The sequence below is a fragment of the Canis lupus genome, chromosome 23 (genome assembly GCF_003254725.2).
Source record: "Canis lupus dingo isolate Sandy chromosome 23, ASM325472v2, whole genome shotgun sequence".
In the NCBI taxonomy this organism is placed as follows: Eukaryota; Metazoa; Chordata; class Mammalia; order Carnivora; family Canidae; genus Canis; species Canis lupus.
The window spans coordinates 34,755,281-34,778,135 of record NC_064265.1 but is presented as its reverse complement, the minus strand read 5'-3'; the positions used below and the strand labels follow the sequence as shown (position 1 = coordinate 34,778,135).

The following is a 22,855-nucleotide window of genomic DNA, read 5'->3' as shown; positions in this document are numbered from 1 at the left end:
TGCACTTGAGAAGAATGTGTATTCAGTTGAGTTTGGATGTAAAGTTCTGTAGATATCTGTGAAATCCATCTGGTCCAGTGTATCATTTAAAGCTCTCGTTTCTTTGGAGATGTTGTGCTTAGAAGACCTATCTTGTATAGAAAGAGCTAGATTGAAGTCACCAAGTATAAGTGTATTATTATCTAAGTATTTCTTCACTTTGGTTAATAATTGATTTATGTATTTGGCAGCTCCCACATTCGGGGCATATAGAGGATTGTTAAGTCCTCTTGTTGAATAGATCCTTTAAGTATGAGATAGTGTCCCTCTTCATCTCTCACTACAGTCTTCGGGGTAAATTTTAGTTTATCTGATATAAGGATGGCTACCCCTGCTTTCTTTTGAGGACCATTCGAATGGTAACTGGTTCTCCAACCTTTTATTTTCAGGCTGTAGGTGTCCTTCTGTCTAAAATGAGTCTCTTGTAGACAGCAAATAGATGGGTCCTGCTTTTTTATCCAGTCTGAAACCCTGCGCCTTTTGATGGGGTCATTAAGCCCGTTCACATTCAGAGTTACTATTGAGAGATATGAGTTTAGTGTCCTCATGATATCTATTCAGTCCTTGTTTTTGTGGAATGTTCCACTGAACTTCTTCTTAAAGGGGAATTTTAAGAGTCCCCCTTAAAATTTCTTGCAGAGCTGGTTTGGAGGTCACATATTCTTTTAGTTGCTGCCGGTCTTGGAAGCTCTTTATCTCTCCTTCCATTTTGAATGAGAGCCTTGCTGGATAAAGTATTCTTGGTTGCATGTTCTTCTCATTTAGGACCCTGAATATATCCTGCCAGCCCTTTCTGGCCTGCCAGGTCTCTGTGGAGAGGTCTGCTGTTACCCTAATATTCCTCCCCATAAAAGTCAGGGATTTCTTGTCTCTTGCTGCTTTAAGGATCTTCTCTTTATCTTTGGAATTTGCAGGCTTCACTATTAAATGTCGAGGTGTTGAATGGTTTTTATTGATTTTAGGGGGGATCTCTCTATTTCCTGGATCTGAATGCCTGTTTCCCTTCCCAGATTAGGAAAGTTTTCAGCTAGAATTTGTTCAAATACATATTCTGGCCCTTTGTCCCTTTCAGCGCCCTCGGGAACACCAATTAAACGTAAGTTTTTCTTCCTCAGGCTGTCGTTTATTTCCCTTAATCTATCTTCATGGTCTTTTCATTGTTTGTCTCTTTTTTCCTCAGTTTCCCTCTTTGCTATCAACTTGTCTTCTATGTCACTCACTCGTTCTTCCACCTCGTTAACCCTCGTCGTTAGGACTTCTAGTTTGGATTGCATCTCATTCAATTGATTTTTAATTTCTGCCTGATTAGCTCTAAATTCTGCAGTCATGAAGTCTCTTGAGTCCTTTATGCTTTTTTCTAGAGCCACCAGTAGCTGTATAATAGTGCTTCTGAATTGGCTTTCTGACATTGAATTGTAATCCAGATTTTGTAACTCTGTGGGAGAGAGGACTGTTTCTGATTCTTTCTTTTGAGGTGAGGTTTTCCTTCTAGTCATTTTGCTCAGTGCAGAGTGGCCAAAAGCAAGTTGTATTGGGAAAAGGAGAAAAAGAGAGGAGAGAAAGAAGGAAAGAAAAGAGAAAGAGAAAAAAAGGAAGAAAAAAACGAAAAAAAAGAAGAAAAAGAGAAAGAAAAAGAAAGGAGAAAAAGGGGTGGGGGAAGGAAACAAATCAAAAAGCAAAACAAAACAAAACAAAACAAAAAAAAGAACCAGAGGGGAGTATCTTCTGATTCTGTGTACTTTAAGTCCCTTGAAGTCCCTTGGCTTCTCCTGGAAGTTGTCCGTCTAGCTGGTCTTCTGGGGGAGGGGCCTGTTGTGCTGATTTTCAGGTGTTAGCAGTTGGGGGAGCTGCTGTGCCCCTGCCTCGTGCAGGGCTCAGTGGGGGTTGTTTACCCCGTGAGGCCCCAGGAGCAACAGCCCCAGTGGCGGGGCCAGCTCTGCAGCCCTGGATTCAGCTCCAGCAGGAACTCCGGAGGTCTCCGTCTGCAGGGCCTGGAGGCTCCAGGGCGGGGCCGCTGATCTGCTCAGCTCAGGGCAGGAGCGTCCTTGCGGTCCTGGGCCCTCTGGGCCTCTGCCTGTCCAGGGGGGGGGGGGGGGGGGGGGGGGCCGGATCCTGGGCTGTGTCCCGGCGGCCTGTGCTCCGGGGCCTGCGCTGTTGGATTCGCGCTCCCGGGCCGCGCAGCCCCCTCCGCGGAGCCGCCCCCCGAGCCCCCCCGCGCCAGCTGCTCCTGGAACCGCGCAGCCCCCTCTGCACCGAGCCTCTTCCTCTGCCCGAGCCCCTCCGAGCTGCTCCCGGGGCCGCGCAGCCCCCTCCGCGGAGCCGCCGCCCGAGCCCCTCCGAGCTGCGCCGGTCCCGCCGGGTTCCGCTGTGCGCGCTGCAGCCCTTAGGGAGCTCGGCGCACTCTCCTGGGCACGCAGTTGCTCTGTTACTGTCCCAGGGAACCCGAGGGGATCCCCGCCCTCCTGGGTCCTGCTCCACCTCCCTGGGAGCCCCTTTCCGCCAGGGAAGGTTGGTGCAGCTCCTGCTTCTCCGGGTCGGGGCTCTCCTGTCCTGGGGACACTCGCCCCGGCCTCAGCCCGGCTCCTCGTGGGGCCCCTCCCCCTTGGATGCCGTTGTTTCTTTATTTCTTTTTTCCCATCTTCCTACCTTGATAGAAGCGCAAACTCTTCTCACTGTAGCACTCCAGGTGTTCTCTCTTTAATTCTCAGGCCGAATTCATAGATTTTCAGGATAATTTGAAGGTTTTCTAGGTAATTTGGTGGAGACAGGTGATTTGGGGACCCTACTCTTCCGCCATCTTGCCCCTCCTCCCTGTTTTTGTTTCTTAAATTCCACATGTGAGTGAAAGAAATCATGTGGTGTTCCTCTTTCTCTGACTGACTTATTTCACTTAACATAATACTTTCTAGCTCCATTCATGTCATTGCAATTGGCAAAATTTCATTCTTTTTATGGTTGAGTAATACTCCATTGTGTGTGTGTGTGTGTGTATATACATATATACATACATACACACCTACACATCTTCTTTATCCATTCAATTGATGGGCACACAGGCTGTTTCCATAATTTGGATATTGTAGGTAATGCTGCTATAAACATCTGGTTGCGTGTATCCCTTTGAATGAGTATTTTTGTATTCTTTGGGTTACTATGTAGTAGTACAATCATTAGATCCTAGGGTGGTTCTGTTTTTAACTTTTTGAGAGACCTCCATACTATTTTCCAGAGTGGCTGTACCAATTTGCATTCCCACCAACAGTGCAGGAGGGTTTTTTTTCCCTCCATATCTCACCTACATATTTTGTTTCTTGTGTTGTTGATTTTAACCATTCTGACAGGTGTGAGTTGATATCTTGTAGTTTTGATTTGCATTTCCCTGATGGTAAGTGATGTTGAGCATCTTTTCATGGGTCTATGCTAGCCATCTGTATGTCTTCTTGGAAAAAACATCTATTCATGCCTTCTGCCCCCCTCCTCTCCTTTTATTTATTTTTTTTAAAGAAAGGCAGACTGTCATTTGCAGGGTCTCACTTGGATGTGGTCTAGAGTCTTGAAAGCTTGACTGTTGAACATTCTCCTACAAATGGACCTTGAGAACTTGTTTGGAGGTTCTAGTAGGGAAGCACAGCTACTTGTATACCCTTAACTGAAGAACAGCCCTCCTCTATTGGGGAAGGTTGTCCTCTTTGACTGAACCTACAGCTTTGAGAGGGATGCACATAGAGTGAGGGAGGAGGTGACACTTGTCTAGCCAGCCAGATCAGTAGAGTCAACCCTGGTGATCAGTGGGGTGATAGATATTAGAGCCAGTTGCCCCCATACCCTGCCCATTTTAAATTAAGTTGGTTTTTGGGTGTTGTGTTGTATAAGGTCTTTATATATTTTGGACATGTCCCTTTATCGGATATGTCATTTGCAAATATCTTCTCCCATTCTGTAGGTTGCCTCCTAGTTTTGTTGATTATTTCCTTCATTGTGCAGAAGCTTTTTATTTTGATGTAGTAGTCCCAATAGTTTATTTTTGCTTTAGTTTTCCTTGCCTCAGGAGACATATCTAGGAAAAAGTTGCTATAGCTGATGTCAAAGAAGTTACTGCCTGTGTTGTCTTCTAGGATTTTTATCGTTTCAGGTCTCATATTTAGATCTTTAATCCATTTTAAATTTATTTTTGTGTGTGGCATAAAAAAGTCTTCTAGTTTTATTCTTCTGCATGTTGCTGTGCATTTTTCCCAGCACCAGTTGTTAAAGAGAACTTTTTCCTATTGGATATTTAGAGGGAAAATACCTCAACATAATAAAGGCCATATATGAAAAACCCACAGCTAATACCGTAGATGGGGGAAAACTGAGAGGTGTTCTTCCAGTCAGGAATAAGACAGGGATGTCCACTCTTACCACTTTTATTTAACATAGTACTAGAAGTCCTAGCCACAGTAGTCAGACAACAAAAATAAAAAAAGGCATCCAGATCAGCAAGGGTCATTTCTCTTTTCTTTTTGATAAGCCTGGCTAGAGATTTACCAATTCTGATCTTTTCAAAGAACCAACTTCTGGTTTCATTGACCTGTGCTATTGTTTTTTTAGTTTCTATATCATGTATTTCTTCTCTAATCTTTGTTATTTCCTTCCTTCTGCTGGCTTTAGGCTACATTTGTTCTTTTTCTGTCTCCTTTACATGTAAAGTTAGGTTGTTTGAGTTTTTCTTGCTTCTTGAGGTAAGCCTGTATTGTTGTATACCTCCCTCTTAGAATTACTTTTGCTGCATCCCAAAGGTTTTGGACCATTGGGTTTTCATTTTCATTTATTTCCATGTATTTTTTAAAATTTCTTCTTTTATTATGGTTGACCTATTCATTGTTTAGTAGCATTTTGTTTAACCTCCATGTGTTTGTGCTTTCCAGATTTTTTCTTGTGGTTGACTTTTGTTTCATAATATTGTGGTCAGAAAGGGTGCATGTTTTTTTTTTTTTTTTTAAGATTTTATTTATTTATTTATGAGAGATACAGAGAGAGAGAGAGGCAGAGACACAGGCAGAGGGAGAAGCAGGCTCCATGCAGGGAGCCTGGCATGGGACTCAATCCCAGGATCATGACCTGAGTCAAAGGCAGATACTCAACCACTGAGCCACCCAGGGATCCCCTGAAAAGGTGCATGTTATGATTTCAGTCTTTTTGTTTTTGTTGAGGCCTGTCTTGTGACCTAAAATATATGATCTATTCTGGAGAATGTTCATGTGCACTTGAAAAGAATGTGTATTCTGCTGTTTTGGGGTAGAATGTTTTGAATAGATCTGTTAAGTCCATCTGGTCCAGTGTATCATTCAGAGCCTTTCTTTTCTTATTTTCTGTTTAGGTGATCTGTCCACTGGAGTGTTCAAATACTCTACTATATTGTATTTGAACCTTGGTTTCCATCTCGGTTTAATAAATTATCAGGTGGTAGAAAAATATAAGGAATATTTGTATTTGTGTGTGCTTAATCCTGTCTTACCAGGACATATCTTCTTGGCTAAAAACATTATAGGTAGCTTTACTTAGAATTTGTCTTAGTTTTTGAAAGACTTTGGCTTAATTCAAAGCAGGGTAGTAAAAAGCAGTAAGATTTTTAAGATTTTGGGGCCCTTGAGTGGCTCAATCCATTAAGCATCTGCCTTTGGCCCAGATCAAGCCCCCAAGTCAGGCTCTCTGCTCATTGGGGAGTCTGCTTCTCCCGGCTCCTTCTGCCCCTCCCCCCTGCTCGTGCATTCTCTCTCAAATAAATAAAATATTAAAAAAAATTTTTTTTAAGATTTTATAATCCTTTTTCCTATTCTCTTCCCTTAAATTGTTTCTCTTTTTATTGTTTGTATTGTTGTTGTCGTTGGTATAATTATTATTGTTGCTTTTATTATTATATATGTAAATCTATTTTCTTAGGATCCTTACATGGTTTTGTTTTTATTTAGATATTTAGTCCATCTGAACCTTAATTTTCTATGTGGCGTCATGTAGAGATCTAACCTAACTGGTTTTATAGGCCATTCATTGAATAGATGAGTGATTAAGCCTGGATATTTACTGATTGAACTAGGTTTATGCTCATATTTTATTGGACCCACACAGGGTTTTTTAAACTTTGAATTAATTACTAATATTTTAAAAATTAAGATATTTTATTTAAGTTCTTATTTCTATTTAAGTTCTTATTTAAGTTCTTTTTAAAAGCCAGAATCTGGCAACAAATTCCTGCCTAGTCATTATCAGGACAGAATTATGCCTTTCCCCTGTCATATATGGGCATGTGTTCTTCAATTAGCTACAGGCCCTGGCCATCCTTGCTTTACTCAGTTATGGATGGTCTTATCTTGCTTCTAGAGGCATTTGAGTTTGCAGTTTCTCATAGACCATTGTTTCTCTACTTCATTGTAACGAAACCTCTATCGTATCCACTCACATGCATAGGTGTGTTTCTAGACTCTCTAATCTGTTTCATTTTTACACTATTTCCATTATCTTTTAATTTCTGTAATTTTATAGTAGGTTTTGATACCTTTTAGGGTAAGAATCTTGTCATTGTTCTTTTAAAATTTTTCCTTTGCTATATTTTTAGCACATTTATTCTTCTGGATGAACAATTTGTCAAATTCAAAAATAGATCCTATTGAGATGAACTATAATTGGATTAACTTTTTAGATTAATATTTGGAAAGGTGATACTTTTATAGTTTTGAATCATCTCATTCAGAAATATGTCTCTAATTTTATGTGGGCCTTACTTGATAGCCTTGAATAAAGTCTTATACATTTTTAAATTTAGCTTTTGAGTATTTTTTGTTAGGTTTACTTCCTAGGTGTTTTATAACTTTTATTGCTATTGAAAATGGCATCCTTTTTTCCCCATTACATTTTCTAATTGATTGTTGCTGCTGCTTCATAAATCTGAGTTGATTTTATTTCCAGGCACTTTTCTGAAAACTGATTTTTTTTGTTTTGATAACTCTTGTACCCAGCATATAACTGAATTTTTTAAATTTCCTTTTGTTTCTTAGATTCAGTTTGAGAGGCTTTGTCCTTTAACAGAGGGATTAAACCATTCATGGATACTGAGACCAACTCATATATCTGCTTTTATTCCTGACATCTTTCTGTTTTCTGTATATGGTTTTTGGTTCCATTCTTTTCTTTTCCTTACATTTGCTAGGTTGAGATTTGTCTTTTTTCTCTTCAAGTACTTAGGACATTTGTCATCTTAATTCTTTTCTATTTGTCTAATGATTACTCTTAAGATACAGTTTTTATCCATAGCAAGAATTTATCAGGTATCTACAAACTGTTTCTGAATAAGGTCTATTTTTGAGGTTTTAAAAAAATTCCCATCTCTCTGGTAATTGTCATTTTACTGTTTCATCATTGTTAATATATACTTTTCTGCAATCATCTGATTGTGGTCAAGTCATAAGAATGTGCTCTGCTGTCAGTAATAATCCTGTGGAGGGGAATTAATTTTTCCATTAAAATGTACTTAAATACAAGAGAAGAAAATGTAATACTCTCTTGAAACTCTCAAATGAAATACTCTCTTGAACTAAAAACAAAACAAAACAAAAGCACCTCAGTGAACATCTGAAGTCTTAGTACCAGGAAACCTATGAGTTTATAGCTTGAAGTATGAGTAGGGACAAAGATTTGAGATCAAAAGAGTATCTTGTTCTTATACTTATATAGCTATTTATTATATGCTCTGGGCTTGATGGTGGTAAATAAGGAAATGGCTTTACTCTTCTTTGTTTTATTTATTTTTTATTTATTTTTATTTTTTAAAGATTTTATTTATTTATTCATGACAGACACAGAGAGAAAGAGAGAGGCAGAGACACAGGCAGAGGGAGAAGCAGGCTCCATGCAGGGAGCCTGACGTGGGACTTGATCCCGGGTCTCCAGGATCACACTCCGGGCCGAAGGTGGTGCTAAACCGCTGAGCCACCAGGGCTGCCCTCTTCCTTGTTTTAAACTTGCTGTTTTGGGTCTTCCCTTCCTTTCCTTGGATGATATGTAAGGTAGAACTCATACCTTTTGGCAGAGTGCTATAGTCACATATTAAGATATTTAAAATTCACTCAGGCATTAATGATGTTAGGGAATTACTGTTAAATTTCTTTTTTTTTTTTTAAGATTTTATTTATTTATTCATGAGAGACACAGAGAGAGAGAGGCAGAGACATAGGCAGAGGGAGAAGCAGGCTCCCCTTAGGGAACCTGATGTGGGACTCAATCCCCAGACTCTGGGATCACACCCTGAACCAAAAGGCAGACGCTCAACTGCTGAGCCACCCAGGTGTCCCATGTTAAATTTCTTCTGTATGATAATGGTTTTAGGATTTAAATAGGAGAATGTGCCTACTTCTAAGAGAAACATACTTACCCTTAAGTATTTGAGGGTAAAGTTTTATCATGTCTGTATTTTCTTTAGGAGGTTCAGCTAAGTGAGCAAATATAAGATAGTGTTAACAATTGTTGAATCTAGGTAGTGATTATGTGGGTATTTATGATGGTTCATTTTATGTATCAACTTGACTGGACCATAGGTTTCCCAGATATTTGGTCAAATGTTATTCTGAATATGTCTGTGAGGATGTTTATGGATGAGATTAACATTTGATTTTGCAGACTGGGTAAAGCAGATTGCCTTCCCTAATGTGAATGAGTCTCATTCAGTCATTTGAAGGCCTGACTAAAACAAAAAGGCTGAATAAAAGGGAGTTCCCCTTGCGTGACTACCTTTGAGCTGGGACATCAGTTTTTTTCCTGCCTTCAAACTTGAACTGTCTCTTCCTGGGTCTCAGGCCTGTGAGCATTCAGACTAGAACTACTCCATTGGCTCTCTTGGATCTCCAGCTCGCCTAATGCAGAAATTGGGACTTACCAGCTTCCATAATTATGTGAGCCAATTCCTTATAATAAATCATTTTAGATATATACATATACATTGTTTCTGTTTCTCTGTAGAACCTTGATAATACAGATTTTGGTACTGAGAATGGTTGTAGAGGAACAGCATTTTAAGGATTAGTTCTCTGCATTGGGTTTGGGGTTTCCAAAATTGGCATGATGTTTACAGGATTTCTCTATAGAATGTGTTGGACTTTATTATTCATTGTCCTCACTTTGAACTTTAACTGAGGTTACGAAACAACAGGATATGCTCCCTTTAAACATCTGATTTAACTTAAATATAAGGAGATAGAATTAGAGAAATGTGAGATTCTAGCTAAGAATGTATTGATGATTCTTTTTCCCTGTGTAGATTATAATAGGGCATTCATAACTTACTTTAAAGTCTAAATCATTTGAAAATGCATTTAGTTTTTCTGTGAAGTCTGTGGTTCTGATTAGAACTTATATGTTTAATTATGTTGATGAAACTGCTATACTTCCAAAACATTACATGTGTCATTCCTGTTAAAGAACTTCTTAATGCCTAAAAATAATTCTGAAAATGATGATATATTGACATAGAAAGCACTCCTTTAACCTAAATCATTTTGGATAGGACTGTGATAAACATTTCAACTAAAAGCATGGTCTTTTTTTTTTTTTTTAAGGTTCTGAGTAGCATCAATTCAATTGTTCATAATCCAAGAGCTCCAGTAATAATTTATAAACAGAGCAAAGGAGGAACCCAACATTTTAATAAAGATTTTGTTCGAGATTGTGGATTTGAGCATCTTATTCCTATAGTAGAAATGTGGGCAGATCAACTGACTTCTCTAAAGGTAAGGGGTTGAATATTTTTTACATGCTTTGAAAATCTCTTGGATTCTCTGGGCTTTTTGTTTTTGTTTTTGTTTTTTTTTTTTTCCTCTGGGCTTTATTAAAGGACTAGGCTTCATTTTTTGTGTGTGTTTGTTTGTTTTAGCTGTAAAGCTTACCTTATTTATTTTTTTAAATTTATTTATTTATTTTTTTATGATAGTCACAGAGAGAGAGAGAGAGAGAGGCAGAGACATAGGCAGAGGGAGAAGCAGGCCCCATGCACCGGGAGCCCGACGTGGGATTCGATCCCGGGTCTCCAGGATCGCACCCTGGGCCAAAGGCAGGCGCCAAACCGCTGCGCCACCCAGGGATCCCAAGCATACCTTATTTAAAACTTGAATTTAAAACTTGTTACTTACCATATTGGTTTTAAGTACTACCTATTTGATGTTGTCATTACTATAAGCTTTGCCTCCTGTAAAGTTTTGCTAAAGACTTTTAGACCTGTTGCCATGTTGAAAATCTGGAGTGGATCTATTTTGCACTTCTAGGTCCTTTCCTGTTCTACCTTCATCTTACTCTTTTTTGGTATTTCCATGCTGCAGATTTTCCTGGCCTTTTACTCCTCTTGAGATACAATGTTTTATCCTTCATTCCACTTTAATTGGGGATTTTTTCCTCTTCATATTTTAAATCATTTTCCTTCTCTCAAAACTGTCCACATCTCCATAACTGTTTTATAGAACAGTTAGTAATTCAATAACAGCCAATACTACTTTTACTTATCATGTCTATCCATGGAAGATAAACATTTCTTTGCTTTCTAGAGTTATTTTGCATTCTTTATCATGTATCTTCAGGTTTTTCAGTTTTTGTTGAGTAGTTCACTGAAAGGTGAATTGCTAAAGTCATTAATATTTAGTTTCTATTCCCTTCTTCAATCTTTAGATCTGTCTTTCTTTTCTTTTTTTTTTTTTTTGAGTGGGGACAGAAGGGGCAGAGAGAGAGAGAAAATCCTAAACAGGCTCACAACCCTGAGATCATGACCTGAGCTGAAATCAAGAGTCAGACACTAACTGAGCTACTGAGGCATCCCTGATCTTTAGATTTTTCAATAATATATATAGCACTACCTCTGTTCATGAATATGTGATTCAGTAACAGTATTTGTCAACAGAACCCTTATTGCATGAAGTATAAATGATACAGAAGATATGAGTAAGAATGTATAAGTTCTATGAGTTTTATCTTTTTTTTCTCGGATATATCCCAAGGAATCTCCTGATACATAATGTGTGCTTAATATTTGTCAAAAGAATGAAGTAGAATAACAAATTCCAAGACAGCAAAATGACGATGATGATACTGAATTTAAAAAAAATTAATGAAAACATACTGGTAATTGATGAAAGAGTCTTCGTGTTCAGGCTAATTTCTCTTTCCCTTTTTATATAGGGATCAGATAGAGCTATAAAATAGAAAACATTTTAATTGAGTGATAGTGTTGTTGTCTTAATATACCTATCTTATAGGCCTGAGTCTCTCCAGTTTATATCTTAGTAGATGTTAATTATGTAAATATGGTTAATTATGTAAACCCAGTCATTGCTTGTCAGAGGGTTCTCCCAGTAGTAGGAAACAGTGCTAACCCCACTTAAAAAAAGATTTATTGAGGGGACACCTGGGTGGCTCAGTGGTTGAGTGTCTGCCTTTGGCTCAGGGCGTGATCCCAGGTGCAGAAACTGAGTTCTGCATCGGGCTCCCTGTGAGGAGCCTGCTTCTCTGTGTATGTCTCTGCCTCTCTCTGTGTCACTTATGAATAAATAAATAAAACCTTTTTAAAAAAAGATTTATTGTGGCTCCTGGATGACTCAGTTGGTTAAGTATCTGCCTTTGGCTCAGGCCATGATCCTGGAGTCCTAGGATAGAGCCCATGTCAGGCTCCCTGCTCAACGGGGAGTCTGTTTCTCTCTCTGCCCCTCCCCCTCCCCCTACTCCTTCTCTCTCTCTCTCTCTCTCTCTCTCTCTGTCTCTCTCACTCTCTCAAATAAATAAGATATTTTTTTAAAAAAAGATTTATTTATTTGAGAGAGAACAAATAAGCCAATTGTGGGAGGGGCAGAAGAAGAGAATCCTCAAGCAGGATTACATAATTAACCATGGTTTACAAAATTAACATTTACTAAGATATAAACTGGAGAGACTCAAGCCTATAAGATAGGTATATTAAGACAACACTATCACTCAATTCTCTCAATCCCTGCTGAGGAGGGAGCCCAATGTGGGGTGCTCTGTCCTATGACCCATAAGATCATGACCTGAAGCAAAACCATGATCAGACACCTAACTGACTGAGCCAACCAGATGCTCCACTGTGCTAACCCCACTTTAATTCCTTGCAAGGAAGATGGGCTAGAACATGCCCTAGCCTTTCCAAGAGAAGGTAAAAGACTAGAAGAGAAAGGAGACAAAGGAAGAATCACATAAATGGATAGTTACTGATGATTTACTATGTTCAAGGCACTGGGGAGGTAGTCAGAAAAGATGAACACTGGGTGCCTGGGTGGCTCAGTCAGTTAATGTCCAACTCCTGATTTGGCTCAGGTCATGATCTCACAGTTGTGGAATAGAGCCCCTCATCAGGCTCTGTGCTCAGCACAGAGTCTGCTTCAGAGTCTATCTCCTTCCCCCTCTGCTTCTCCCCCTGCTCATGCTCACTCTCTCTCTCAAATCTTTAAAGAAAAAAAGATGAACACAAGATTCAGACTAATTGGAGAGACAAGACTTTCTAAAAAATGCAAAATAAAATTTAACATTCATGATATCATTAAAAGAAATGAATGCTATAAAAGCAGCCCATGAAAGGAGATGCCTAGGTTGCTCAGTCAGTTAAGCATCTGCCATTGGCTCAGGTCATGATCCTGGGGTCTTGGGATAAAGCCCCACATTAGGCTCCCTGCTCAGTGAGGAGTCTGCTTCTCCTATTCCCTTTGTCTCTCCCCCTACTTGTACTCTCTGTCTCCCAAATAAATAAGTAAAATCTTAAAAAAAAAAAAAAATAGCCCGTGATGAAGTGCCAAGTGAATGGGGTAGATGACTTGTGCTCCAGAATCTGGAAGGGGAAGAACCCCAAGATAAGCTTGACGGTGGTGGTGAGTTCTTGCTACTGTATAGTTTTTCCACTAGAAGGAGACAAGGAGAGTAAATGTTGTAATTAGAATGTTCTGAGGACCTCGGAGAGGAATTTAGTGGCCCTGCCACTGAAGTAATTCATGGATGTTAGGCAATGGTTCAGATATTTAACTATTACTGTGGAATCAGGATCCAAATTGAGAAACTGCCTAAGTTCTATATGGCCTCATATGAAAGATTTTCTATATTGTAGTAGCCCTCGAGGTTGGGACAGCCATCTTCCTAGATTAGTTTTTTTCTCAGGTTAGATTTGGCTTAAAAAAAAGAAGGCTGGGAAAGGCATGAAGGAGCTGTCTGCTTTCTTCCTTCTGTCTTTCCTACCCACCTTTCCAGGAAAGTTGAACTAGAGACTGTTGCTTTCCCAACCCAGTATGCTGCTGTACCCTGTGGCTTTCTCATTCCCCAGGGATCCAGGGGCCTGCTGTACAGAGACAGGACGTTGATTGTACATCTACATCCCCACAGCTGAGCAATGTGGAGAACATAGGAGACCCTCTTTTAGATTTTTCAGGGCTTGGTGGACTATGCTACAACCATCCTGTCACTGCCAAGTAGACCAGAACAGCTCTTTTTTCTTAACTGTATAATACTTTATTCCCAAGCAAAACTTATATTTGGGTGCTTTTTACTGAAGACCATTTCTTTATAATCGCAGCTTGTAGATGGAGCATTGGTTAATGAAGGTTTTTATGCTGCAACTTCCTGACTTCTTTTTCAAATTCCAGTGGCACTTATTGTTTAAAACATTCATTTGATACTGATGTATTGCCTTGAATTTCTGAAATACCAAACTGAATTGCTTCCTTACCAAATAAGAGGCTACAGATATCAGTATGTGAAGCCTGGGCATTCACTGGAGAATGTTAAATAAGTGGAGGACTAAAATAAGGAAAAGAACTTCCTGTACTTCTTTATGTATTTTAGGGTTGTACTAGTACAGTAACCACTAGCCATATGTAGCTTTTATTACTTAAAATGTGCTAGTCTCAACTGAGATATGCTGTAAGTTTAAAATACATACTAGATTTAGAACCATATGGAAAAAAATAATTAAAATATTGATTATGTATTAAAAAGATGATATTTGGATATGGTGGATTAAACCAAATATATGATTAAAGTTAATGTTGCCTGTTTCTTTTTGTTTTAACTGTGGCTATTCAACAATTTAAAATTACTGTGACTTAGAGTGCTACTGTAATAGTGATGTAATGGGACAGATGGTAGCTATACTTGTGATGAACATAGCATAATGTATAAACTTGTCAGATCACTAGGTCATACGCCTGAAACTAATGTAACATTGTGTGTCAACCATCCTCATATTTAAAAAGTAAATACAATTACTCTTTTTTTTTCTTTTTTTTTTTCAATTACTCTTTATATTACATTTCTTTTGGACAGCAGTGTTCTAAAGGGCCAAGCACTGTGCCGTGCATATAGTAGATGCTTGGTAAATGTTTATCAATTGACCAGTCTTAGAGTTTTAATCTTCCATTAGCTTTGTCCTTTGTGCAAATCTTAAAATAGATTAGGACAACCTGTCTTGACCAAGAGAATTAAGTAGGCTGTCATGAAGATTAAGTAGAGTTAATTTAATTTAGAATCTTATAAATTAATTATTTTTTCAAATTAAAAAGCTGCCTAGAAATAAATGCTACAATGGATGAATATTGAAAACATTATCCTAAGTGAAGGAAAGCCAGTCAAAAAAGGCCACTTATTGTATAATTCCACTTCATGTGAAATGCCCAGAATAGGCAAATCCATAGAAATAGAAATTATGTTAATAGTGACCCAGGGTCTGGGGATAGAAAAGAATAGGGAATGGCAGTGAATGAGTATGGGATTTATTTGGGGGTGATAAAAATGCTCTGAAATTAAAGAATAGTGATAGTTGCACACCTCTGTAAAATGATTAAAATTACTGAATTGTACCCTTGTAAGGAATGAATTTTATATGAATTATATCTCCATAATTCTGTTATAAAATTGTTTAAGGCTAAAATATAAAGGATGAATTTGTTTTTTATACATCAGTAGTTTAAAAATAACTACTTAAATAACATATACTACTAATAAATAACATCATTACTTTAAACATCCAGATTTGAGATAACCAATATTATCATTGTTTTTTCTAAGCCCTATATTTACCTGGAGAACACACATTTAACAGACTTTTTCTAAACTAGTAATGGTATTTTTTAAAAAAGTACTGATGATGGTTTATATATATTAAACTTGCCTGGACAATTATATTATATTGACATTATTATGGAGTCTTTTTAAAAATCAATAATACCATGTTGTTTCTTTTGTTATAAAGGATTTGTATAAGTCCTTGAAAATACTATCTACAGAACTGGTGCCTTGGCATAACTTAAAAAGGCATGATGAAAATGAAGGTATTAGAGTTGAAGATCTGTTGTTTATAGTAGATACCATGTTAGAAGAAGTTGAAAATAAGGAAAAGGTAATGTTTAATACTTATGTAAATGTTCATATTTTAATGTAATCTTATCTTAAAAATTGATAGTGATACAGATAATGATATTTGTTCTATTAAGATTCTATTTCTCTTTTTAAAGTTTTTATTAAAGTTTTAGGATTATTTTAACATGTTAACTGTTTATCCCTCTCTCTTGGACAGGACAGCAATATGCCAAACTTAAAAACTTTGCAAGCTATTGTGTCTCACTTCCAAAAGTTATTTGATGTGCCTTCTTTAAATGGAGTCTATCCTCGAATGAATGAAGTTTATACTAGGCTTGGAGAAATGAACAATGCTGTGAGAAACCTCCAAGAACTCTTAGAATTAGGTGATAACTCTTTATTCTTTCTGGCCCCCATTTAAGAATTATTCCTAATAAATCAACAAAAAGTAGGTTAAAAAATAGAAAGTAAAAATTTGAGGATAACAGAAGCATAGGGTATTTGATTTAATTTTATGATGTTGAAAATTCTCTTTTAAGATATCCTTTTATTTCTCTCTTTCAGATAGTTCATCCTCATTGTGTGTGTTAGTGAACACAGTTGGAAAATTGTGTAGGGTGATTAATGAGAACATGAATGAACAGGTTATGCAGGTATTGGGACCTGAAGACCTCCAAAGGTATTTATTTTAAAAAGTTTGCCAAAAAAAAAAAAAGTTTGCAAAGTATCATCCAGAATGCTTGGAGTGGTGAAATTAAGACTTTTCAAAGCTTCATAAGTTATTTACCTTTCCTGTTTGGGATAGCTTTTTAAATAACTTGACAATATAAAATAATCTCACACCTTATCAATGGAGAGAATGCCATGCATTTTCAAGATAAAAATAGATTGTAGGGCCTATAAGTTTACATAGGGTGGGTCAGAACTCAAGCATTATTGCTATAAGCCTGTTCCCAAGGAAAATTATATGTGGAGAAATTCACACCTTGTTAGCAACTTCATGTTAGTGTTCAGACTATATAAACAAGTCCTATTTTTAGTACACTACCATAGGTCACTTAACAATTGCTAATAGTATGTTTATTATTTGATTAGAAGATAAATGTTAAAGATTTTTTTTAAAGCTTGTCAACTCTAAAAACTGATTCTTTTTGAAATATGGAAACATTATAGATATACTTAAAGCAACTCTTCCACCTCCACCCTCCACCCTCAATTTTATACGCAACATAGGGGAAGAGGAGCACATAACATATACCACCTATTCATATATTCTGCAAGTTTTCTACAAAGATCCTTACCTAATCTGACACATGAATTTTCTGATACTTGATGCTTTTAAAAGGAACATATTTGTCTTTTTTCCCTTCCCACATTTAGATGACTGATACTTATTCTTAATGTTTCATAGAATATGGGATATAAAAAACAATTTTTAGAAAATGTTAAAAAGCAAGGTCTCTTAAAAATTCTCAAGTTAAGTGGAAAGCTTTCACATTAGGAGTGTTACATTAATTTGGAACACATATTTAGACTGATAATAAGTTTTTTTTTTTTTTTTAGAAAAGTGGTATTAGATGAACAAAGACTTCAAAAAGGAAGGATTGCAGTAAATGATTATTAAATTTATATTGAAATTAGCAGGAAATTTTCCATTTTGAAAATGTTTTATTTCAATCAGATGCAAGAACCTTAAGTTGGAAATTCAGTGTAAACTGTGCATTTTTTTTTAAAAGCATTATCAACAAATTGGAAGAACATGAGGAATTTTTCCCAGCATTTCAGGCATTTACTAATGATCTACTTGAAATCTTAGGTAAGATTATTGTTGATAGTGGTTAAATTTCAAGTTTTAAGAAGTCAGGGGGTTTGAGGGGTGAGTGTTCCATAGTCACTTTATTAGTACTTTTACCTATAGTGTTTTGGTAGAAGTGTCTAAAAACCACTAACAGTTCTGGAAACACACTCCTGACTTAAAATTAGAGTTGGTTGAGGTTGGTGTGCAAAACAGAGAAGCACATATCCTTAAAATGAGAAATGACATTACTCTGGCTAGGCCCAGTTTAACCCTGACTCTGTCATGCCTAATGAGAAATCTTCATAGAATTTATGATCTTGAAGGTATTTAGTTTTTTAGGGTTTTTTTTCCTCCCTTTTTTTTTTTTTTTTTTTAACAGCTTACCTACTGTGGGTTTTTTTTAAATATACAAATTAAATTTCTTTCTCGGGTGATAAGTAATGTAAAGTGAATATCTGTAGAAAGAAAGATAAATTCATAAATCTGTATAAGGGAAGAGATTTATTTGTATTCTTGGCCAGATTGAGGGTTTTGTTATTAGCATTATCTCTTAAAGGGAAAAAAAAATCTAATTTCCTTCAGAATCAGGCAAAATAGAGACCCAAGGCTCTTATTTTAAGTATGATTATATATGGCTATAAAAGTAACTTATCTTACTTTAAAAACACTTTTTAAGGTGATTTATTCACCGATGAATTTTTTTTTTCTATATAGTTCATTTGAAAGAATTTGTTTTAAAAGAATGCCTCTTTGACATAGGAAATTAAATTAGAAAAGGAGGGGAGCCTGGCTGGCTCAGTGGGGTATAGCATGCAACTCATGATCTTGGGGTTGTGAGTTCAAGCTCCACATTGGGAAGAGAGCTTACATTTAAAAATAATAATAAAATTAAATTAGAAGAGGAGGTAAGATTTAGTAGAAGATAAGGGACTAAGTAAATTAAAATTTGGTAAGAAGATAGATGAATAAATGAAATGTAAAGAAGCATCTGACTGGAATATCTAGCCTGGTAAACATAAAGGATGTTTTGTGGCAAGTTTTATGTATGCTATGGAAGCAAGGGAGACAGTGACTGAATGTACCTTTAGTCACGCTCATATGTTTGAAAGATATCATAGCAAGGAAAAATGTAATTTGAAAAGTTACAGAAGAGACCTGAAATTGTAGAAATGTATTGCCTTGTATCCTAAAGACAATAAAATCAGTTTCATAGAATAATAAGATTTTACTTGCTTTGGGGTAGCAGTTAAATAGGGAAGTTCTCATCATTAATAAATATTTTAATAGGTGTGCAGGTAACACTTATTTAGAATCCTTCTATAGAAACATCCAGATATTATGACACTCAGCTTGGTTCATACAGCATCATTTACTCCTAGAAGCCATGTCTCTCTGCAGATGAATTCTGTATTTATGTCACAGTTTAAATTCTGGAGTTACAAATGACACTTAACATTGGAAAGTGAAATCTGTTTGTCAAGCATAACTATTTTTATTATTACTAGATGTCATTTTAAGCATCTAGAACTACAGTGTTGTATTGAATACCAGAAGTGGAGAAGGACTTTATTTTGTAAGTGGTGTGATTAGCAGGATTATTCTCAAATCAGCCAAAAATCTTCTCTGCAGGGTTCGTTTATAAGGCAGATATCGAATTTTTTAGAAAACAGGTATGATTTCAGAATGGGGTTCAGGGAATAACTTGATCTCCTCATGATATAAGGTGTGAATCAAATTCTCTGTTGTAGATTTGCTTATATTTTTTTCTGATATCTTGACAATTTGTAAGTGGATCTAGACAAGTATTCTGACTGAAGTCAGGAGCTTAAATAGCATAGGCTATATGTTTAAGTTAAAGGAAAAGCAACCAAAATTCAGCTAAACATGGAGGAAGAAAGGTGAAATCTAAGGAAGCATGTTTTATATAAAGGAAAATTAGTTTCTAAACAGTGGCCTAGCAGAATAATATAGAAAAAAGTGGTAAGAATCTAAAGAAAGTGCCACTGGGGCTTGTAAGGCTGAGCCTAGATAATGAGAAAAAAGGACCTTGCTTTTCCAGTGGTCAAGAGCTTTCAGTAAATTTAACAGGGTGGTTGGAAGAAGACAGTTTTAGAAAGAGAAATCAAATTCACAAAGAATCTGGCAGAGAAGAATATGAACTAGTTTATCTGGTAAGCTGGACCAGGCTAAGCTCTACAACACATTGCATCTGAGATTTGTACTTTGAGAAGCCTCACACTTTTTATTAGGTAGATATGTTTTACCCTAAAAATGATCCTACTATAGTATTGAGAAATTTTTCCAATAGAACTGAGAGAACTATGTTCATGAGAAGAAATCATTAAGTGCTCAGATGGGGACCCAGAGGAGAGACAGCTTTTACCTAGGATTTCACCATGTAGACTCACCCATGTAATTATATAGATTTAAAGAGGTAATAACATATCATGATGTGGCCTGTAGAATCTCTTAATAAGAGCACACTGCTGATGAGATTAATATCAGAGTCAGAGGATACTTGTAGGTATATGGTAGCTTTACGAACAGATGCCCTGTGAAGCATCTGGGTCTGAATCAGTGACACTCTCATCACCACCATTGGAGAAACATTTAATGTGCATAGAAGTGCTAGTTGTTGTTGCCTTTGCATTTGAGGTTTGCCTTTGCATAGAGATTCTCATTTCATCTGAGCCTATCACTAGATAAAGCTAGTCTTGCCTTATTCTTGTTTTTCTGTTACAGAAATTGATGACTTGGATGCCATTGTACCTGCAGTAAAGAAATTAAAAATACTTTCATACTGAAAACAAATCAAATCATTGTTACTGTGTAAATTGCATTCTTAACATTATGAGTATTTTGTAGGATTGATCTTGCTTTGAGACAAGGGTTGTAAATGTATTTACTCTCAGAATTCGTCCCCTTCTTAGTATTGGTCCTTCCCATTTATATTTTTTATTCACTTTGAGATTCCTATATAGAAAACAGTTGTAAGCTAAAGTGGTAAGTTACCTTTAAGTCCTCTAATCATTCCTTAGGCAATTCTTGAGTGCTTAAAGTTTAAGATTGTTTTAAAGTATAGTGTGTGAGTAAAACAGAAACTCAGGAAGAGAAGTTGCAAATAATAGAAATGTTGCATTAAAGTTGAGGATTTAGTGACCTTTTTTGATTCTGGGAACAAGAATTGCCAGTGGCTCTCTTAAATTCAGCCAATAGGAACCTATTGCTTTCCGGGCCAGGAAATGGCACATTCTGTTAAGATACCCCTCATGGCACTTGCCCTTTCATAGCAGGAGGAAGAAAAGGAAGAAGGAAGAAATGTTTTATCATTGTGTTAGGATAGGAAATGAATTACGAGGTACTATAGCGGGGTAGGTAGTAGTCTCTCATTAAGAAAAGTATCTTTTTGCAATCTTGATGTAATATACTTTTTATAAGGACATGAAATCTTAAATAAAGTTTTTGTGAAGAATTTCCAAATATAAGTGTCCTCAGTGACTTATTTATTTATATTATGCACAAATAGTGAATTATATTTTCTTACAAGGCTGAGCCTTGATGCATTTTATTTTACATAAGAATACTTTTCTTGCTGCCTTCTGCTTATTCTCTGTTCTCAGTATTCACTCTGATTTTCTCAAGGGACCAATGTTACTGCACCCTCCTCCCTTACTGCTCTTTTGTAAATAGCAAGCTTAGGCTTTTTCTAGATTCAAAACTCTTTGTTTTGTTAAGGTGCAGTTACATTTTTAAATTCTAGCCCACAATTTGTGAAAGAATCTGTGTCTTTGAGAGATGAGTAGAAAAAGTAATTGGATATTCAATAATGTAAGCACTCTGAGTTGATTAGATTACTCCAAGAAATTGCTATGAGGCAGTTTGTGAATCTAACAGTATTTGAAAGGAAGGAATTTAATTTTAAAATGACGTTAGCTCTTAGCTTAAAACAGATTTTCAAACTCTTCCTCAGAGGCCTCAGCTTTTTTTGGAGGGTCACTGAGCAGGACAGTGCCACTAGAAGGAAGAACTGTAGGTTCCCTCTGTCAGGTCCACTTTTATCCAGTTTTAATTACTTAAAATATTAGTAAGGTACTGCAATTACTGTTTAGCTCTTTTTTAATATTTTAACTGATGTATAATTGACTAATAAGCTGTACATATTTAAAGTATACAATTTGATAAGTTTCGATACATATATACACCCATGAAACCATTACCACAATCAAACTACTAAACATACTTCATCTCTCCAAAAGTTATCTCTTTGCCATTGGTAATCCTACCCAGGCCCCTTCTGCCCCTAAGCAACAACTGATCTGTTCTAAGTCACTATAGACTTGTTTGCATTTTATGAGATCTCATAAATGGAATCATACAATTGATTTTAAAAAGTTCTTTTTTTGTGAAGCCTCTTCCACTCAGCATAATTTTGAGATTTTTGCATGTTGTTGCATTTATTAATAGTTCCTTTTTATTGCTGTGTAGTATTCCATTGTATGAGTATACCGCAATTTGTGTATCCATTCATTTATTGATGGAAATTTTAGGTCTTTTAAGTTTTTGACTACTACAAATAAAACTGTCATAAACATTAATGTTCAGGGCTTTGTATGGACATATACCTGATATCCAGTTTTTTGAAAACCATTTCATATATTTTGTCTTTTGTTTTGGTTCTGGTTGGTACAGGTGGAAAGGTAAATTTGGTTTCCGTTACTCCATGCTGGTTAAAAGTGGAAGTTTTGAAGTATTGAGTCTGAAAATATGTAGGGTTTCTTAGGTTGTCTTTTCGTTATTTTTTTTCTAATTTTATTGCATTGTAGTCAGAGTCAGTTTTGTTTGTTTTTTTCCTTTTTCGGTATCAAGTCTTTGGAATTTGTGAGACTTTGTGACTTTTATGTGATGAAATTTACACGTTCCACAGATTACTTTAAAAAAGCCTCATCTCTGTTTGACATATACTGCTATTAAATTGTTTAAATCTACTTCATTTCTATCAATTTTTTGTCTCGTTGATTTGTTAGTTTATAAGAGATATTGAAATTTTTCTGTGGATTTGTCAAATTTGTTTTATGTATTTCAAGCCTATTTACATGTACTTATAAATTCATAGTTGATAATAGCTTCTCAACTAATAGGTCTGTTGCTACTCATGCATTTCACCTTAAATGCATTTTTGTCCTTTCTTTTAATTGATAGTTGTTGGATATTTCTTTTCCTTTTTTTTCATTTATTTACTATCTTTTTTTTTTAATTTTTTTAATTTTTTATTTTTTTTTTATTTACTATCTTTTTTATTATAAAATATAACACATGCTAAGAATGGTATAAGCTATAAATGTCAAGTATAATGAATGGTTATATGGTGAATGCCCTGCAACAATAAAAAAAACAGAACATGACCAGCCCTCCAAAATGCACTCTCCCCATATGTCCCTTCCCCCAAGGGATAACCATTAGCCTGATTTGTTAGTCTCTTCCATTTTTTAAAAAAATAATTTTGCCACTTCTGTGTATACCTAAACCAGGATAATTTTTACCTGTTTTTGAACTGTATAAAAATGGTGACTCATATTCTTTTTAATATTTGTTCCTTGATTCAATATTATTTTTATACTATTGATCACTGTTGTTGTCTGTTGGTCCAGGTTGTTT

The 22,855-nt window shown here is 36.3% G+C and overlaps 1 protein-coding gene across 12 annotated transcripts in view; it reads left to right on the top strand.

The window, feature by feature from the left end:
* Positions 1–22,855, top strand: part of CEP70 (centrosomal protein 70) — a 120,373-nt gene that overhangs the window by 74,137 nt on the left and 23,381 nt on the right. For 6 of the 12 annotated variants that reach the window (XM_049099728.1, XM_025448722.3, XM_049099732.1 and 3 more), the window contains 6 exons: positions 9,624–9,794; positions 15,296–15,442; positions 15,620–15,788; positions 15,967–16,081; positions 17,139–17,218; positions 19,943–22,185. In XM_049099728.1, coding sequence (XP_048955685.1) covers positions 9,624–9,794; positions 15,296–15,442; positions 15,620–15,788; positions 15,967–16,081; positions 17,139–17,218; positions 19,943–20,004 — 744 coding nt within the window. In that variant the 3' untranslated portion in view covers positions 20,005–22,185. Of the gene's footprint in view, positions 1–9,623; positions 9,795–15,295; positions 15,443–15,619; positions 15,789–15,966; positions 16,082–16,965; positions 17,219–19,942; positions 22,186–22,855 lie in introns of those variants that run through there. The other 6 variants (XR_007405134.1, XR_003137339.3, XM_035704801.2 and 3 more) reach the window with 4 other exon arrangements.